Source organism: Tachysurus fulvidraco, chromosome 11, assembly GCF_022655615.1.
Source record: "Tachysurus fulvidraco isolate hzauxx_2018 chromosome 11, HZAU_PFXX_2.0, whole genome shotgun sequence".
In the NCBI taxonomy this organism is placed as follows: Eukaryota; Metazoa; Chordata; class Actinopteri; order Siluriformes; family Bagridae; genus Tachysurus; species Tachysurus fulvidraco.
The window spans coordinates 9,968,376-9,988,350 of NC_062528.1; the positions used below are offsets into that span (position 1 = coordinate 9,968,376).

Sequence of the window (19,975 nt, forward strand, 5' to 3'; positions counted from 1 at the left end):
AGCGGGCTCAAGCCACTGCAGCCTGTGTTTTCTGAATGGCATTGAAAGAGCCACACTCCATCCTTTTGTTTTCATTGTAGAGACAAAGTGGTGTAATGTGACAGAACCTATGAAGCCATTTAGGAAAGATAGAGTTAGGAAAGATAAACTCACCTGCTATCGATGCATGGTGGTAGAGCTGTGGTGCTCTTAAAAATCCCAGTGTAGATTTGGCATTCATATGATGATAGATAGATAGATAGATAGAGAGAGAGAGAGAGAGAGAGAGAGAGAGAGAGAGAGAGAGAGAGAGAGAGAGAGAGAGAGAGAGAACTGTATTGTCATTGCATAGTACAGGAACGAAATGCAGTTTGACATCTACCGGATAGATAGATAGATAGATAGATAGATAGATAGATAGATAGATAGATAGATAGATAGATAGATAGATAGATAGATAGATAGATAGATAGATAGATAGATAGATAGATAGATAGATAGATAGATAGATAGATAGATAGATAGATAGATAGATAGACAGACAGACAGACAGACAGACAGACAGACAGACAGACAGACAGACAGACAGATAGATAGATAGATAGATAGATAGATAGATAGATAGATAGATAGATAGATAGATAGAACTTTATTGTCATTGCATAGTACAGGTACACAGCAATGAAATGCAGTTTGGCATCTACCAGAAATACAAAGATACTTTACTGCAAACAAACAAACAAACTAAAACAAACAAATAAACATGATGTAACCATTTAGGACAGTAAGTTAGCAAATCTCTTTCCTACTACTGATGGTTTATGGTCTAATATTTTAAACAGAGTTCAGATGGCATTACATACCTACATTGAATATATACATACGTTTAATGAAACAATGCAATGAAGCACTCAGTATTCACACCACATTCAAGAGGATGCCATTTTAATTGTCTTGTGAGATAAACATGAGAAGACGTTCTAAGCTTTGAGAAAATGATATTTACTGAAAACATAAGTTCTGTATCCTGCACACTTCCTCTGTGGCATATCTCCGCTGGCCTGCTGGCATTTCCTGAGCAAAACCCCAAATGAAGAAGGAAACCTCCCACTGCAAGACCAAACATGGATGAGATTATGTCAGCTAAAAGCCATCAAGGATTACTGTTGCAGTTCTCTTGAAGTGTGCAATGATCGATTCTGTGAATTTGTCAGCCAAGGTCACACGCAGAGTTACAACCTTCTGTACATATTTGTTTTTCTTTTTCTACATTTTTTCCACTTTGCATAAAAGTTTCATTTTATAAACATTTTGATACTCAGTGATAATAATCAAAAATGACTGTTCCCAATAGCTGAAGAGTTTATTCTTCGTTAATATTTTGAATATGATCATAACCAGATCTGTTTCCTTTACCCTAAAAACCACAACAGTAATGTGACTGAACAGCAGATGGCAGTCTTCTCCACTGCTCTCCGATTGTCGGCGCAGGAATATGACGTCATTTAAAGTTTACACGTGCAGCACGAGGGAAAATGGCTCCTGGCAAAGAGCAACAGGAGGCTCATCGAGCTGGGGTTTACAAACAGAAAAACAAGCAGCATAAACATGGGAAGCATCGAACGAAGGGAGAGATCGGGCGTGAGAATAAGGGTAATCCTGGGCGCTTTGTTTTTACTCCATGTGGCATTCTTTGAGCCATGGCATGACTGTTTAGACTAAACACGTGTTTAAAGTCAATAAATGCACTGGATCATATTTCAGTAGTAGTGACAGTAGTAAGCCAGGGATAAATGTACGATGATAAAACCTCCATCTAGGTCATTGATTTTACTAAGCTTTAACTCATTGCATGCATGGATATTAGGGTTGGGTGATATGATCTGACAATATCTCAGTTGTTACATGTACATGATCTTTTATGGCTTTTTTTTTAAAGACAATGTCCTCTTCTCGCCACCTTAAATGTCAGGTTACACCTCCTAGTGAAATATGATGTAAAACAAGCAAACAAACATCTGTTTTTTTAAACTATGGCATGAACTCTGGACAGATCTTCAGTTCATTTTGTCTCTTAGGCAGAGTTGCTGTGGTGGCTCTTACCAAAAAACAACGACGAGAGCTGAGTAAGCTTGACAAGCGACACAAAGCCAATCAGCTGCGCCGCAACAAAAAGGACTTGGTAAGGAATTAATCTAGCCTAACGTCACATACATCTAAAAATTGATGTTGAAGAGAATAAGCAAGTTAACTTCTCTGTTTTTGGTCTTTCAGGCTTTGTCAGAGAAGCGCCGGCTAGGCAGCAGAGATGGGCCGCCTCACCTTGTGGCTGTGATTGGATTGCACTCTCGGGTCGATGCTGATGCTGTGACCCAGCTTTTGAGAGCAGATGGAATTGGAGGAGTTCTCCATGAACACCAGGGAATTCCAGGGGAACGGCGCAGCTTTGGCCTTGTTATTCCACGCTTTAAACAAAGATTCACATTTTATCAGCCTGACACTGGTAACATTTTATCACATTGTGTTTCCACAGTAATTACTATGTATTTGATGTGCAACCATTTGAACCCTCTTTTATCCATCCTGTAGAATTGCGCGCCCCCCCCCCCCCCCAAAAAGTATCTATTTATTTATCTATTTATTTATTTATTTTTAAACTTGGGACACTGACACTACACTGGTCTGAAAATTCCATTTTTGATTATAGAATTTTCCCTTTACCCTGTGGTTGATTGGGATTTGTAGGCAAAATGTGTTTCAGTGACTGTTTTGCAGAGTCAATAACATAAAATCGCCAGTTGTATTAAAATGTTTGCACCTAGGATATTAAATCTCAATTGTTCATAATTTCACATAATTTCATGTTGCTATACGTTACTTTTGGCAAGTAGATGTAATTATAAAACAAGAGACAAATTTGTCTCAAAAGATAAATTTGAGACAAATAAGAGACCAAATTATTTCAGCTGTAATTCACTATTTAAGAATTCCTGTCATCAGAGTTTACATACACCAAGGTGACTGTTTGTTTGTCATGATATGAATCATTTCATTGCTTAAATGATGTACATCACAATATATATTTAATTTTCTTTTAAACTGATGAAAAAATGTAGTGTCTGATTTGTTATACCCAAACCATGTCCAAACGTCAGAAGTGCCTCCGTTTATAAGTAAAATTTCTTCATCTTTTAGTTGGGTTGATGTCTGTTCTGTGTTGGAGTGTTGCTGAATACTTGTGTTTGGTGTTCAGCTCCTTTATTTATTTAGTTATTTTGTTACAGCACACCACTAATAGCTCCCAGCTCTGACTTTAGTGTAGCTTTTACAGCATTGGGGATGTAGACAACATAAGAAAGTGTCTATTGTCTGACAATATTACCAGACTGTGCCACAGACTGACTCACAGAGAAGAACAAACGTGGGTCCCGGCCAAGAACTTTCAAGCTGACCGAATTACACAAGTTTTGTGTAAAGGTTTGGCCATAAATTCTGGCAAGATCTTATAAGATACTTGTGGAAGGCCTACCCCAATCATTTGGTTCAGGAAGGTGATGCTACCAAACAATAATGTAGTATACACAAGACATTTGTTTATTAGATGTTACTTTGAAATGACTTCTTACACAAATAAACTAACTAATAACTAAATTTAATTTATTGGGGCTTGTGAAAAAGTTAGCCTAGATGGAATGTAATCATCTTTGGCTTCAGCTGTATGAGTGCATATAAGCGGTGTGGTTATGAGACAATACATGCAAATAAGGAGCAAATTATGGCAATTACTTGAAAATCTGTCATTTGTAATCTGAAACCCTTGGTCTATTTGTTTTCCCCGCCTTAAAGACAAACTGCTAAATCCGTGATAGTAATATGTAAAATAACTGTATCTGAGTAATGTTTCCAATCGTGCCACTGTATGAAGGACAGACTTACCATGAGACTTTAGTTCAGAGAATATAAACCAAACTTGCATATTGAACGCCACTGACTGACTTTTTACATCACACATCCATTCTTGTCAGACAGCAGTAAAAGTTGTGTCCTTTTCTATTTAAATAAACTTGGAAAAAGTTAAGAGTTAACAGCTTAACATTTTTTTTTGTTTCGGTTGCTGAGACACATTGACTTTTTTAAGATTAGGCAATTGGGATTTTAGGGTCTTTTTAGGATTAACATGCAAATTTGTTTTAGGAGCTACTTGTAAGATCCTTCATGAATATTACCTCTGGTTATTTACTGAACAAACATTGAAAACAATCTGTAATTCAGTATTCAGCTGCATTTATTTTGCTCATGTATGTTTTTTTTTTCAGCTGATCTGCACTCTCTCCTTGATGTGGCCAAGGTGGCAGATAGTTTGCTGTTTGTGCTTGAGTCCAAAGAGGGCTGGGACAGTTATGGAGATTACTGCCTTTCCTGTCTCTTTGCACAAGGACTACCAAGTCATGGTAAGAGATGAAGCAGAAGATGGAAACCAAAGGCATCGTTAGAAATTAAACAGTCTTAATATTTACCTTCTGTAACGCTGAGAACTGTTCATTCTCACACTGATGACTGTTTTCTGTCTCTAATCCATTATATACTGTTCAGCTTTGGTGTTTCAGGGCATCGCCGACCTGGCAGTGAAGAAGCGGACCGAATCTCGACGTTCGCTGTCCCGCTTGGCCGAGACTCGTTTCCCAGACGCACATCTCTTCTCTATGGACACGGAGCAGGATGCATTGCTGCTGCTCCGCCACCTGGGGGCACAGAAACAGAGGCGACTGGCCTTCCGTTCAAGGCGCTCACACATGCTAGTTCAAAATGCTTTTTACACCCCAAACAGTAAGCAGGAAGGCACAGAAGGGCCACCTACAGGACTGGGCACTCTGAGGGTGTCGGGGTATATCCAAGGTAGGCCTCTTCAGGTGAACAGACTGGTACACATTGCAGGCCACGGGGACTTTCAGCTCAGTCAGATCGATGCACCTACAGACCCTATGCCTATTGTCACGGGTGTACAACGACCTGTAAAACCAGCCAGGGGACGAGATGTGGAGATGATGGTGAGTACAGAATATTCAGCAGCAACTCTTTGACATTCTCATGATCAGAAAAATACGCACTGATGCATTGTGAAAATTTAGAGCAAATGAAGAGTAAATTATTATTATTAATACTAATATTAATATTAAAACTTTTTTACATACAAAATGCATGATGTTTTTGTTTAATGATACATATTGTGTTATCGTGACCAAGCTCTGAAAACCTTTTTTTTTTTTTGGGTTATTTTGTCAGTAATTCTAGTCTGCCATGCTGACTACACTTGTGTGTCTGATGTATGCACAGGACAGGAGTGCTGGAGATGAGAATGGACCTGGAGAAGAGGTGCGTGTTTTAATGAAGTCTGACCCCTCTCAGAGAGAGAGCCTGCAGACAGAAGCTGAGGTTGATCCCATGGACGGAGAACAGACTTGGCCTACGGAGTCTGAGCTTCAGGAGGCTGAAGGTATAACAACAAATGCAGGAATGAATCCTTTGTACAAAATACCAATTTACCAAATACCAAATCTAAACTCCCTGACAAAAGTCTTGTCACCTATCCAAGTTGTAGGAACAACAAATTACAGCTTGACTTCTAGTTGATCATTTAGAATCCGAAGTGGCTTATGTGAGGCAAGGGCCTCTAGATTACGTTTATTTTACCAAAATAAAACCTTATCATGCCTTGATTTTTAATTATTTAATTAGGACAGTAAGGTCAGACTTTGCTTAGACAAAAGTCTTGTCACTTAACAGAAATAATGTACAGTACAGAACATAGTCATGGTGCAGTGGAAAAAGAATTAATATTGTGTATGACTCCCATGAGCTTGGAGGACTGCATCCATACGTCTCCGCAATGACTCAAATAACTTCTTAATAAAGTCATCTGGAATGGCAAAGAAAGCATTCTTGCAGGACTCCCAGAGTTCAAGATTCTTTGGTTTCATCTTCAATGCCTCCTCCTCAATAATGTTCATGTCTGGTGACTGTGCTGGCCAATCCTGAGCACCTTGACCTTCTTTGCATCCAGGAACTTTGATGTGGAGGCTGAAGTATGATGTTGATGTTGCCATCCACTCTGCAGATCTCTCGCACGCCCCCGTTACTAAATGTAACCCCAAACCATGATTTTTCCTCCAACGAACTTGACACTGTTTTCTGTGTGAATCTTGGGTCCATGCGGGTTCCAATAGGTCTTCTGCAATATTTGCGACGATTGGGATACAGTTCAATAGATTATTCAAACCTTCTGCCACTTTTCCACAGTCCATCCTTCCTGCAAGCTGTGGGTCTTGGCAAATGCAACAAGATTTTTTAGTTGTCTTCTGTTTAATGCTGGATTCTGAGCAATAATTTGACCATTGAGACCATTTTGTGAGAGAATATGACAAACTGTTCTTGTAGATACAGGGGTTTCTTGTGGCCAGTTGTTATGTACCTCTGCTGCAGGTGAAAAAGGGCTGACCCCGGACTGTCGAACCAACAAACGGTCCTCTTGAACAGTTGTGTTACGGGGTTTGCCTGACCTGGGCCTGTCATGAACTTCACCGGTTACTGCAAATCTTTTTCTTATCCTCTCCACTTGACATTTAGATACATTACAGATGTAGCAGGAGACAGGAGACTTGATGATCAGCACTTTGGTCTGTGGTTGAATCTTTGGCATGCTGTCAGAGGTCAGGATGCATTTCAAATGAAGGTCTTGTGTGCTGGAGTTCTTCTACACACCTGGGAATGTGTCAGTTACAGTATTTCTCACAGGTGATGCTATAATCTGTGATTGGTTGAATCCTTTAAAGATGTGACAAGACCTTTTGTCTAAGCAAAGTCTGACCTTTCTGTCCTAATTAAATAATTAAAAATCAAAGCATGATAAGATTTTATTTAGGTAAAATAAGCATAATCTAGAGGCCTTTGCCTTTCATATAAGCCAAGCTTTTGATTCTAAATGGTCAAGTAGAAGTCAAGTTATTATTTGTTGTTCCTACAACTTGGATAGGAGACAAGACTTTTTGTCAGGGAGTGTATAAGTGTGCATTCTTGGCCCTTTCCGCTGACATTTTTTCAACAGTCTCTTGGTTGGTTGTGTGGCAAAATATAAAGAGATATCTAGTTTAACCCACAGGGACCATAATCAAGATGAATCACTTAAACGAATGAGTAAAACCTAATGTATTGTCACATGACTGTGCTCACCATGACTGCATAAGGATTGTTGTTCAATTTTTTATTTTTAAATGAATGTAGTTAGCATTCCTATAGATTAGGGGTGTCCAATCCTAAACCTGAGCTGATTAACTGTCATGTTCTGCTACACCTAATGCTGCCTTTGGAGATTTTGAAAAGCCTGTTTAGATGCCAGTTTTTGGGACCATCATTAACATTAGGCTCAATTGTGCTGCATGGAATGAGTAATATAATGCATGAACTCTGTGTTCCTGTGTGACGTGAAATATTCTTTATGTTCCTGGACGTGTAGAAGCCAGGAAGACCCGAAAGGTCATGAAGGTGCCAAAGGGTACTTCAGACTATCAGGCCGCATGGATTGTGGATGATGATGAAGAAGAAGAGAACGAAGATGATGAAGAGGACAATCTGGACAGCTGTGATGATGATGATGATGATGATGAAGAAGAAGATGATGCCGATGAGATGATGGAAGAGGATGCTGAAAATGAGTCTCAGGTATTTAAACAGACTTCTAGGTTAGAAACGCAGGCTTGAAGAAGCTCAACCCTACAGTGTTTTCTATAAATCTAAATGCTGTTTGAAGTATTTTGTTAAAGCATGCTTAGGAATCTTGGCTCCAAAGCTCAAGCTATAGAATAGAGAATAGAGCTATAAACATTTTTACGTGACTTTCACTGCCCAGAAAGTCATTAGTATATGTTGGTATTGTGCACATTACTGTGTTGTTGCCTACGCTGGCAGCAAAGGAAGGCACTGAGCAATGAGAACAAAGCAGGTCAAGCTACTTCATACTTGCTGTGCAGGCCGATAATGCGTAGCTCGTGTGTACATAAAGGCAGAAGGTGTGGCTGATTGGTTAAGAGAGGGCAGGTGGGCAGGCACACTGCGGGTGGAACAGTGCATACGTGACTGGTTCTTTGTGCGCTGCATGGTGCAGAGGCATTGTTTGTTTTCTCAGTGTCTGCCTCTCATTCTTAGTGCCAGGCTGAGCAGCGCAACAATAGTGTTTGGAGCGGCAGGCCTGTCCCGAGAGAAGCCTCCTGACTTCCTCCACTTTGGACAGGGCTTCCTGTTGGGGTTTGCAGAGCAGGCGGCCATTTATTTATACCAGCTCGGCTTGAAAGGAGCAGGGGGGAAGCTCCTCGTGTACGCAGGCTTTATTTTCGTTTAATCCCAATTAGCATGCGTTTGATGTCTGCTTGAGCACCAAAGAGGACTTCACAATGCAAGATGTTAACAAGGAGGGAAGTGGTACCACAGATGATACAGAGAGATTATTTTTATTAGTACACCTGTGATTGTTCTGCAGTTTGACCCCTCCAGGGTGTGGATTCACCCCAGCAGTATGTCTTGCCCCTTTCACATCTCAGCAACCACAAAGGCTGTGTATGTTTAGTGATGGATATCAAAGAAAAAAAACTAGACTTCTGGACCAAGTTTAAACCGTTTTAACAAAACATATTTTTAAAGGAGACTTACAATTTGCAATGAAATCATTAATTTCTAGTTCTCTCAGTTGCTGATTAAATCAAATCACGTTTTGGTCACTTGTAGCAATTGGACTAAATATTATGTTGATGAATTTCTCACAATACACCTTTACTGAAATATTCTGATACCGAAAGCATTCTTTGTTTCCTTTTGTATTGGTTTGAAATGATTTATGACACGAGACGGTTTGTGCTCATGTGCTGTGTGTGGAATCCAATTCTACCATCAGCTCAAATAAATATTCCCATCTGTCGGGTGTATTGTGGAAAAACAAGTATTGTGATGTACATTTCTTTTCATCATCCACACCTACTCGTTTACTCTTCCTTCATTAAGGATGGTGACGCTTGTCATGATGCTGAAAAGGATGATGGCGATGAGGAGGAAGAGGAGGAAATAAGCTCCGCAGGTCGCGTTGGAGCCGAGGAGAAGTACGACGAAGCCATAGATGAAGCTGAGGAGGAAGATGGGCTGAAGCGCTATCGTGAAGCTCGCTCACATGAAATGTTCCCTGATGAAGTAGATACACCTTTAGATGTTGCTGCTAGGATAAGGTAAGGGACAAAACGTTTCAACTTCTGTGTCTTAAGTTCAAGTTCAAGTTTTCATTATTGTCAACTCTTCCATATGTACAGTACAAACATAGAGAATTGAAATTGTATTTCTCTCAGTCCCAAGGTGCAAAATATTAACAATGGAATTTAAATAAAGCGGTGCAAGGTATATGCAGATATAGTGAAAAATGAGCAGACCAATGCTGCACAAAGTGACTGGTGCATGTTGTCGTATGTTAGTGGGAGGGGGGAGTGGAAGGACCTGGGGATGTGGGGTCTGGAGGGGTGTGTTGGGTTCATAGATCTGTGGTGCCTGGGGCAGAAAAGGGAAGTGGACACAGTCAGCCCTTTTTTAATCTTTAAACAAAGATTGTCATTTTTTTTTAGGCCAAATCAAACTAATATGATTTGATTTTAATAAGACAGATTTAAAAATATAGGTTACGCTTTATTTTGTATTTTTACGGTTAAAGGCCACAAAGTTTCAAAACAGTTCACAGAGAGCAGAAAACAAGAAACCCAAATCTCGAAAGATCCCTAAATAGAGTTTATCAAAAACTAGAACTACAGATTAACTTTATCACTATGTTTGTGTGCAGTCACAATATACTGATTGAAATAAAACTGTAACCATGTTAATTATATGAATCTGAAGGAAATATGATCAGTCAGTGTGTCAAGTGTCCGGTTCGGGCTCCTTATATGTCTGTTTACGGAAACTCAAGCTCTTTGTATGATACAGACTTTTCTTTCTTTTTTTTTCATCTGGATTTTCATGACCACATTTCTTGTGTAAATAACGTTGTGAACAATTAACAAATGAATTTGTTTGCATCCAGTTTTGCTACATGGGAAGCTTCTCGGTGTCCAGCTGCTACAGCCTCTGTAACATTGCCATATAATAATCTTTCCTCCCTCACAGGGAGTCTGACAAACTTTGAAATTTGACACCTACTCAGATCCTTTAGTAAAGTGCAAAGATCAGACTCACAGCTTTGTTTGTTTGGGGATGTGGCTCAGATTTCAGAGGTACAGAGGTCTGAAGAGTTTCCGCTCCTCTCCATGGGACCCCATGGAGAACCTGCCTCTCAACTACTCGCGCATCTTCCAGTTCCAGAACTTTGAGCGGACGCGTCGCCGTGTCCTGGCCGAGGCAGCCACTGAGCAGGAAGGGGCCATGGTGAGAGAGAAAGAGAGAGAGAGCGAGAAAGAGATTTATATATCTTAGTAATGCACCACATATTATAATATGAGTGATGTCCTAATCACATGCAGGTTGGCTGGTACGTGACGCTGCACCTCGAGGACGTTCCTGTCTCAGTGATGGAGAGCTTTCAGGCAGGCAAACCCCTGGTGCTGGTCTCCCTGCTCCCACATGAGCAGAAGGTATAACATCATAATTTATTCATTCATTCATTCATTCATTCATCTGTCCTAGGGCTGGGCGATATGGCTGAAAACTGTATCACGATATCAGTGTTTCATATCGGACGATATCGATAATTATTGTTATTTTTTATGACCCATTTAATATAAGGACCAGGAGAAAAATATATAATATTTTAACATTTTTATTTTAAACTTAACCTTCCTCTGATCATAATCCCCTCAGTTATTAAGACGGAAATGTTGACAACCGGGAAACCTCAAATAGTTAAAATGTAAACATAAGTCTAAAGTCACAATGAACTATTATCTATAACATCTAAGGTGCAAAATGAAAGAAAATGTAAGAAATGCTTAATAAAGTGTAATAAAATAGTGCAAAGTGTTAAATATAAACACAGAGAAACCTGAGAATTTAGTGCAAGTTTAGAGCTAGGAAGTTCACTAGCTGTTCACCTTCTGGTGAATAAAGTGTTTTAAAATATGTGCAGTGTTTTGTAAACATAAATAAAACTGAGGTAGACTGAGATACATCCGTAATATAAAAAACAGTATGATTTAGAGTATCACTCTTCTAATTTGCAGAAGACATTGGTCTGACTACGGTCAGACTTATCCAAAAAACTGCCATACTGGCGAGCTGACTTTTCCTCCCTTATTTACAATTTCCTCGCTCACTGCGGCACTCATTTTCTGTTTATCAGTCGCCGGTTACTGAAGAGGAATTCAGCAGACCAGTAGGAGACAAAGATATGGTGCAACCAAAATGATCCTGTTACATGATTGGCTGTAAGCGTGTCACTCCCTACGTTGCTAGGTTACCAGAGAGTAAGTGCCTTTGTTAATGCAACCAAACTTCTGTTTTCTTCCGACAAAGAATAAAAATATCGAACGTTTTATCGAACACATTTTTTTATTGATATCGATCACGTGTCTATCGCGATACATATCGTTATCGTTTAATCGCCCAGCCCTAATCTGTCCTTGAACATCCTTTGATCAATGAGGTCACTATTCACTATGGGGGAAAACACTGGTGACAATATAGTTTTAAGCTAGATGTGTTCTGTCCAGCTTGAGAGAGTTCCCCTTGATCCATTTTCCAAAAACAGGATATTGAGTATAACATGTTTGCTTTGTTTTATACAAAATGTTATTCAATTACTAAAAAGTGCTGCCCGTTTCTGTGGTCTGTGTGTAGATGTCAGTGATGCATGTGCTGGTACGGCGGCAGCCTGGTTTCACAGAACCCATTGCGTCTAAAGAGGAGCTGGTGTTCCAATGTGGCTTCAGACGCTTTCGAGCTTCACCCATCTTCTCTCAGCACACCAGCGGTATGGCCTTTCATAGCTTCTAATAGAAATTTTAGTGGTCACATGCACAACCATACACAGTACAATAATATTTTTGCAGTCTATATCAGGTATACAAATGATTGGTTGCAGATTGGTTAAAAAAATGTGCAAATATGTTTTGACAGTTTAAATACGTTTCAATGGATATCTGAGAGTCAAATAATGAAATCTGTGAGAGTGCAAGCTAGCTTTTGAGCAGGTATTTAGTCTGATAGACATGTGTGATGGTATCAGGCCTGGAGGCAAATTGCATATTCAGACATACGAGCATATTAATGATGCTGAACGTGTAGATATGTTCCACCATTTTGTAGTTTCCTGGTCCCTGACAAAACACGTTATTATTCTATTTAGAATGGTTCAAAGAAACTGTGAAGCTTGCAACATTTAGAATGTGGATATACCTCTAACTTTTTGTAACTGAGGCTTTGTAATAAAGACCTATAACAGAGATTGATTTTTTCCCTTCTTTTTTTTTTAAGGGGACAAACATAAGATGGAGCGTTTTCTCCGTGCTGATGCACCTTCAGTTGTGTCTGTTTACGCTCCAATTACGTTCCCGACTGCCGGAGTCCTGCTCTTCAAACAGAGAGCCAATGGTAAGTGACACTCCTCCTGGTCGTGTTTTTTTTTACTTTTAAGCATATTTGTAATGAGGTGACTGTTCACTGATTCTTCCTGTTTCAGGAATGCAGGACCTGGTGGCCACAGGCAGCCTTCTGAGCTGTGACCCTCAGCGTGTGGTGCTGAAGAGGATTGTGTTGAGTGGACACCCCTTCAAGATTAACCGCCGTTCTGCTGTGGTCCGCTACATGTTCTTCAACAGAGGTGAGGAGGATATATAATGTGTGTGTGTGTATGTATATAATATAAGCAGCTCAGGGATAGTTCATAAGCCACAGGGGGCAGTTTTGTGTGAAACTTTATCGCTTTTGTGACTTTCCTTACAGATGATATTCTGTGGTTTAAGCCGGTGGAGTTGCGCACAAAGTGGGGCCGGAGAGGACACATCAAGGAGGCTTTGGGTGAGAAGAAAAGAAAAACACAATTATTTATTGTAGAGCTAAAGCTGATTTTCAGTTATATAAGGAGTCGTATAGAGCTACATATTAAAGTTTACGGTCCGAGATTAAAACTAATGTGCGTATTCCTCTTTTTTCTACACAGGTACACACGGTCACATGAAATGTGTGTTTGACAGTCAGCTGCGTTCTCAGGACACGGTGCTGATGAACCTCTATAAGAGAGCGTTTCCGCGCTGGACATATGACCCCTATGTGCCTCATCCTGTGCCCTGGGTGAAGAAAGAGGAGCCAGAAGATCTCCATGATATTGACATGGAGTAAACAGGAGAGATGATTATGGACTGGCAGAGGCAGTGGACATGACTTTCACACTATTGGCTTCTATAACACTGTATACACTTCTAACGGAATAAATCCTTTAATGAAATTTACCACATGACTTTATGACAAATTTATATTTAAGCATTTCTTGTGATGGCCACTAGATGGCATGCCTGCATTAAAATGAAGTTGCCTGGCTGCTTATACATTTGGCTACTTATGAGGTCTTATAGTATCCTGATGTCACTGTAAACCATTTTATATAATCAGCTACTTGCTGCAGCCATATCATTCATCTTTATCCTGGTGTTGGGGGATCCAGAGTTTATCACTGAAACACTGGGCCTGAGGCTGGAACAGATCCTGGGTGGCACATACACACACATGCTGTAGCTGGATCCCAGAGGAAACCCATGTGAATGTGGGGATAAGACAATCCCAACCAGTGAGTCTGGAACTGTGAGGCAGCAATGCCATCTAATGCACCATTGTGTGCAGCAGTCTTAATTTGCAGAGCATTTATTTCCAGTACAACCCTAAATCCTGAGCAGAATTAGTATTGAAATCTCAACTAATAATGTCTTAGATTTCTGAATAGAGAAAAGCACATTCTTCATGTTCACGTATTAAATAATGCTATCATGAGCTCATCTTCAGTTTGAACCAAAAATGGCTCGACTCTCACTTGGCCACTGGTGCGTAGATTCGTTCAGTGAAACGCTGGCGTATGTATACGCAAATCTCAGCAGGCTTTTAATGGACTTTCTGGTCGAAGAACATGGCTTTGGTCCGAAGCTGCTGGCTGTGTTCCCACAATCCTATCCTCTTCTCCTCTGCCTCCTCCACCACTCCCACTCCCCAGTGGTCTCTCTGACCTGAAGCCCCATTTTCACCACCATTCACACTCACACACACAATGTGACCCTGCTTTTGTTTTCTCTCCAGATTCCTAAATGTTTTTCTGCACACACTTTCTCTCCCTTACTCTGTTCTCTCTAACACCCCCACCTCCTTTTTTTCCCTGGGAAACAATGATTTATGGTTTGTAATATTTATCATAAGACAGTGCTCTTGCATGCTTGCAGCTACATGATTCATCCCAGGGTTCTTCTGGGACCCCAACATAGATTCATGCCAATATGTCTGGGAAAAGAAAAGGTGAATGCTTGGTCTTGGAAAGGACATGATGATCCAGGATATGAGGGAGAAAAAGTTCAGTATGTGATTTTTTATTTTTTTTTATTTTTTTGCGCACATTGTGAATTTGATTACAGTGGAAAAAGTCAAAATAATGATATTTAAAAAAATTGCATGAGGGTTATATGTCTTTATTTCCTGGGGGTGCACTTAAAGCTCCGGACAGTTAAGTCGAGGCACTCAATTTATTTTCTTTGTTCATTTTTTTAAGGCTATAGTGCACACTGGGTATTCAGTGAGGACGTGTTAAACACATCTTCTTTAAAGCTAATGGGTGTGGTGCGCCTGGCCAAATGCTTATGATCTAGAGAGGAAATCTAATCCTCCCACACTGGAGATTGTCCTTAACTTTAAGCAACACATGAATGGAATGTGGATGGGGAGAGTTTCTCTAGAGCCACACAGATGACCCGAAAACATCCCTGCCATTTTCAGAAGGAAATGATCGGCTTACTGAGCAATGAGTAAAGGTAAAGGGTGTCTCGTGACAAAAATCCAAACTGGAGAGATATAATTCAGATATTTCATGCACACGATGATGTTCGGCCATGACTGGGCCATGGGAATATCAGAAATGGTTAATGCTAGTGGCTTGGAGCTGGATCATCCTGTGGCTCCTAATTCACAGCCACCACACTCAGCTGGCTTCCAGTTTAGGATATATTGGTTAAGAACGTTTTCAGTTGGAACAAGATAAAAAGCATGGGGTTCCAAAGAGCAGGATTGGGGAACAACCAGTGAGTGGTTGGGCAGAGATGGAAAAAAAATACAAGATGGCAGGGGAACAGTACATGGCCTGCTCAGATGGCAAAGCAGAAATAAACCAGCAGAAGAAGTGGAGGAGGTAGGGGGTGGGCGAAGGAGATGAAGTGAGTGGCTGGCGTTTATGGATAACAGATGTGCTGCTGTAGAGTTTTGGCTGGGGCCAATCGCGCCTGAGTCCCGCACAGGCTGGGTGGCACCGGGGTGAGTGTGAGGTCAGCACACCGCAGCACTACAGCTCATAAAACATTAAAAGTGAGAGAGTACATCAAAACTGCATGGCATACTACAAATACACGTTGTATTACACCTTTGTATACTGTATCTAATGCAAATTTAAATGTACTGACATTTATATCCTAAAAAAGGACACAAAATTCCTTGAGGGTTTCCTCTGACCTTACAAGTTATTCCTAAAATCTTTAGGGATTAGAATATATACCCTAGAAATATTTGATAAAGAATGTTCCGTCACATATCATTTTAATGTAAGAGTAGCCTATGATTCTTAAAAAACTTTCCTGGCATTCCTGCTGTCCCCTGAACTTTTTTTGAGCTATCTATTATCCCTGCCAAAAAAACTCAAACATCCTGCCATTTCCCTTAAATTCACCCTCATTCGCTGTGCGATCGACCCCACTATACATCACAGCCTTGCATTCTTTTTTTCCCCCTTTTTTGTCCCCCTGGTCCTGACTCCCTGGTTCTTGGTTCCTGGGGCCTGGCCAAGGCGTGTGTCCCTGGAGGAGCCAGAGAGGAGATGGAGAGGGAAAGGGGGCAGAGCAGGGGCCGAGAGACAGACTCCAAAACCACAGCTGCAGCAGCCCTGCCTCGCCTTGCCTTCCCTTCCCTTCCTCTCCTCTCCCTTTACTTCACTAAGCAAGGAACAGGCCTGGCATACTCCCCAGCTCTGCCATTAATCAGAAAAGAGGAGAGGGGTAGTGTGTGTGTGTGTGTGTCTGTGTGTGTGTGTCTATTTGTGTGTACGTGCTGATAGAGAGCTGGCAGGAAAGGGGATAGTGGTGGTGGTGGTGGTATGGAGACCAGGACCTCCCAACAAAGCTGAAGAGTTCACCCAGCGAGCGAACACAGGAGGGGAGGGAGATTGTCAGACAGAAAGGCCTGGTGTGCAGATTGCGACTCGTCAGTAAGAGAGACTAAGAGGATGAGAGAGATAGAGATAAACAGAGCAGAGCAGTTGGATGGAGCTGTGATGGAGCAAGACAGAGTGGGGAGTGGGGGAGAAAGAGAGGGCAGCGGAAACAGACGTGAAGTCCACTGAGGAGTAGGAGGAGAAATCCTAGATTCTGTCTATCATAGCGTATAAACATGGAAAATCTCATGGTTCAATACAAACAGATGTAGAATGTGCACTTTTGTCTCATTAAGGCAACTCGGTGCAAACGGTTTTTCACATTGCGGGTCTTTAACATACATCCCAGATGTCAAGTCTGCTTCTCTTCCAGGTCTCCATGCATTACTATACTGCACGCATTGCACTCATCAAGAGCTCAAGTAGGATCAAATCTATCCCTATAGGCTCCCATGATGTACATCTAAGTTTTCATCAGTAGTTATGGCTAATGAATTTCATCAGTAGCATTCAGAACTCCCAAAAATGTGTGTTTCTCTCCGATGTTATGTTTACATTTTCCAGGATGTGGCAAAAAAAAAAATCCATGCGTACCATGTGCCAAACTCAACCTCAAGAGAGCAAGAGTGCCAACAGGATATCGCGTTAAAGTGAGAATACATGTGTATGATGAGTGAGTGCAAACATTCCCCATTCCTGTAGAGGGACAGCCCCAGAATGCAAAGCGGTTCTCAAGAACCCCTGCTACTTCTCCCGCTTTACTCTGATTATACAGGTGGGAGTGAAATCTAGAAAAGCAAAAACACTTCCAACCTGCTCCCCTCGCCCCCCAACAGGCCTCCTAGCATGCCTCTCTGCTGACATCACTGCACTGAGACCTGGTGGTGCAATCGTTCTCATTCCCTTGCTCTCATTTGGTCTGTCTTTCTCTCACTCTACTTCCTGGCCTCATGATGTCACACACCATATGGTTTTCAGTGAGAATTAAGCCAGAAAAGAGATTTACATGGTGGAGAGGAGAGAAAAGGAGGAGGTTCACTAAAGGTTGTGTGTAGGACACAGAAAACAAAGGCCACTCTTCCCTTTTGTGGTATGTATGTATGTATGTATGTATGTATGTATGTGTGTGGGTGTGTTAGAGGAGTGTATGGCTGGTCTGTGTAGGGCTAATGAGGAGAGAGAAGGCAGCAGATATTGCTCAGTGTACAGCCATGTGCCCTGCAGATTATCATCTGGTGGGTCTGCTGTACACACACACATACAACCCATAACCACCAGCTCCACTTCTGCAGCACCTGGCACTGGGAAAGAACAGGATCAGCCAAGAACACAGGACACACACAGGAGGCATAGGGCCATGGTACACGACACACTCTTAAACACTCTGAAACAAAAAAAGGCCACGTTTCAATGTGACATCTGGTAATAATAGACACATGCCTGTGAAGGTATTTTGAACGAATCGCACCACTGGGCCGTTCCACAGAGATGCTGTTGGCCAGCAAGTGGCGCGCATGCTTTTTCGCCAATCCCAACGTGCCCAATTAAAGCCCGTACTCATATCATCACTATCAATCACTCAAATCCTTCACTTAGCTTTCACCTCCACTAAACAGCACACACTACTAGGGCAGGATGCCGCGTGTCGGCCAGGGTTCTCTCGCAAAAGGAGAAGAGAATGCAAATCATCCTCCTGGTGCATGCCCGTGCACTAAAGCTGTCTCAGCGCATCTCATTACAGTGAATTAGGACAGGGTGCATGTAAATGTCAGTCCTACTACACAATTCTTTGTGTGATACTGATTTAAACCGAGTGAGTCTGGCAGCAGTGGGTCAATGTTCGTGCATGTGTGCAGACCACAAATAGAGAGTGCGCTCATCATTCTGAGCAGAGGGGATGCTCTGGTTAAATGTTACCCTCTTCACCCCAGTTCCCAAACTCCTCTGCATTGACATCAGGCCATCTGCCAGACCCTTATGGAGTAAGAATAACTTAATTGGAATGTTTTTAGTCATTCCCTGGGTGGACTGAATTGAAATGCTGTGGACCCTGTAGAGCCCAGAGAAACTAACAGAAAATAGAGAAACACTTGTGCATCTTAATGTCTTTAGCGGTTTACCTGCACAAGACATTATGGTAAATAATGCTCTGAATCTTCTTCTTACCCCCTTTAACTTAACCTGGTATGTTCCTTTACATTTCCAAACCATGAAATATATTATGTAGTCTCTTAATTTGTTCTATCATCTTCAATAACTGTTTGGTCCTGATGAGGGATCTGGAATAATTGAAGGATCCAGAGCCTGTGCCGGGAACACTGGCTGTGAGGCAGGAGTACACCCTGGATACCATACACACGTTCACTTACACTAGCATGTTTCTGAGAGGCGGGAAATAATCACAGAGAAGCCAAAAGAAAGGCACACAGAGAACATGCACAACTCCACTCAGACCGAAACCTGAGCCCACGATCAATCTCTCAAGCTATGATGGCCTGTGTGGCTAGGGAGTCAACTTATGGACTAGAGGGAGGGTGAAGGACAACAATGAAGATTTAACTAAAACAAGAAAACAAGGAATTGAGAAAAAAAATATCCTTTGCAAAAACTATTTTTATGCCATTTGAAATTTTTGTTTTAAGTTTCCTTTCAAGTTGCTTTTTTTTTTTTTGTATCTTTTGTAAAGGAAAGTCTTTCGTATTGTCAAATGTGGTTCTGGGTCTGTGTACCTGGGCTTTTCCAACACCTTGTCCAGAGGAAGGTGCTCTACTCTGTGTTCATTCAAATGAAATCACTGCTTACAGCATCGATCTGGAGGTGTACAAGTGCTGACAGTTCAATTAGAGTTCATCGTTCAACACTGGGCTTAACCGAGATTTCTTTAAATAGTGTTTTGACAAGTTGGATTTAAAGTCTGGCAGAGGCCTCAATAAAGAGGACATGATAAAGAACAGTGTATCTGAGCATTGGTGTACATTTTGCTGCTATATTACGTTACTGTGTATTCTTGTTCTATGGCCTGTACTGAACTTGTATCCCATCCTTTGGTGTATTCCAACCTCAAACCCAGGATAGTGTCAGGATTCACCCTGACCTTGATCAAAATAAAATCGTTACTAAAGACGAATGAGTGAATGTTTTCATTTAAATTTCCTCCATCGTCATGGTTAACATCAATAAATACTGCAGACAAGAGAATTTCTTTCTTCTTTCTTCTAATTAAATCTGAACTTCATCTATCACCACCTGAAATGTGATAAATAAAAAATGATTTGATTGATTGCTGCATGATTTATTCTAGAATCTGTATTTATTTTAGTAATCTAAGTCGAGAAGGTCGAGCAGTAAAACATCATATAGCACCTTACAGCTTTCTTCTAAGCTATTGTGTGCTATCTTTAGCCACTGTTTCTGCCACTGATACTTATGGCTTATGAATTATATTCCACACTTCGGTGTTAAAAGTGAACTGAAAAACAGCCAGGTGCTGGAGGGCTCACATCTGTCCTTTGTCTAGCTTTTGCCTATCTGTGTCACTGAGGTTATCAACAGTTCATCAAGGGAAACTGGAAGTGAGAGACAATACCTCCT

General features: G+C 41.1%; 1 protein-coding gene across 1 annotated transcript; it reads left to right on the top strand.

Moving 5' to 3' along the window:
* The first annotated feature begins 1,475 nt into the window (after positions 1 to 1,475).
* tsr1 (TSR1 ribosome maturation factor) lies at positions 1,476 to 13,442 on the top strand. Its single transcript, XM_027148135.2, has 15 exons — positions 1,476 to 1,632; positions 2,058 to 2,161; positions 2,254 to 2,482; positions 4,296 to 4,430; positions 4,573 to 5,027; positions 5,314 to 5,473; positions 7,490 to 7,695; positions 9,028 to 9,245; positions 10,266 to 10,425; positions 10,521 to 10,631; positions 11,833 to 11,965; positions 12,469 to 12,585; positions 12,674 to 12,814; positions 12,937 to 13,011; positions 13,154 to 13,442. Exons 1-15 carry the CDS (start codon positions 1,515 to 1,517, stop codon positions 13,330 to 13,332), a joined length of 2,541 nt encoding a protein of 846 aa, XP_027003936.2. The 5' UTR covers positions 1,476 to 1,514; the 3' UTR covers positions 13,333 to 13,442.
* The last annotated feature ends 6,533 nt before the right edge of the window (positions 13,443 to 19,975 follow it).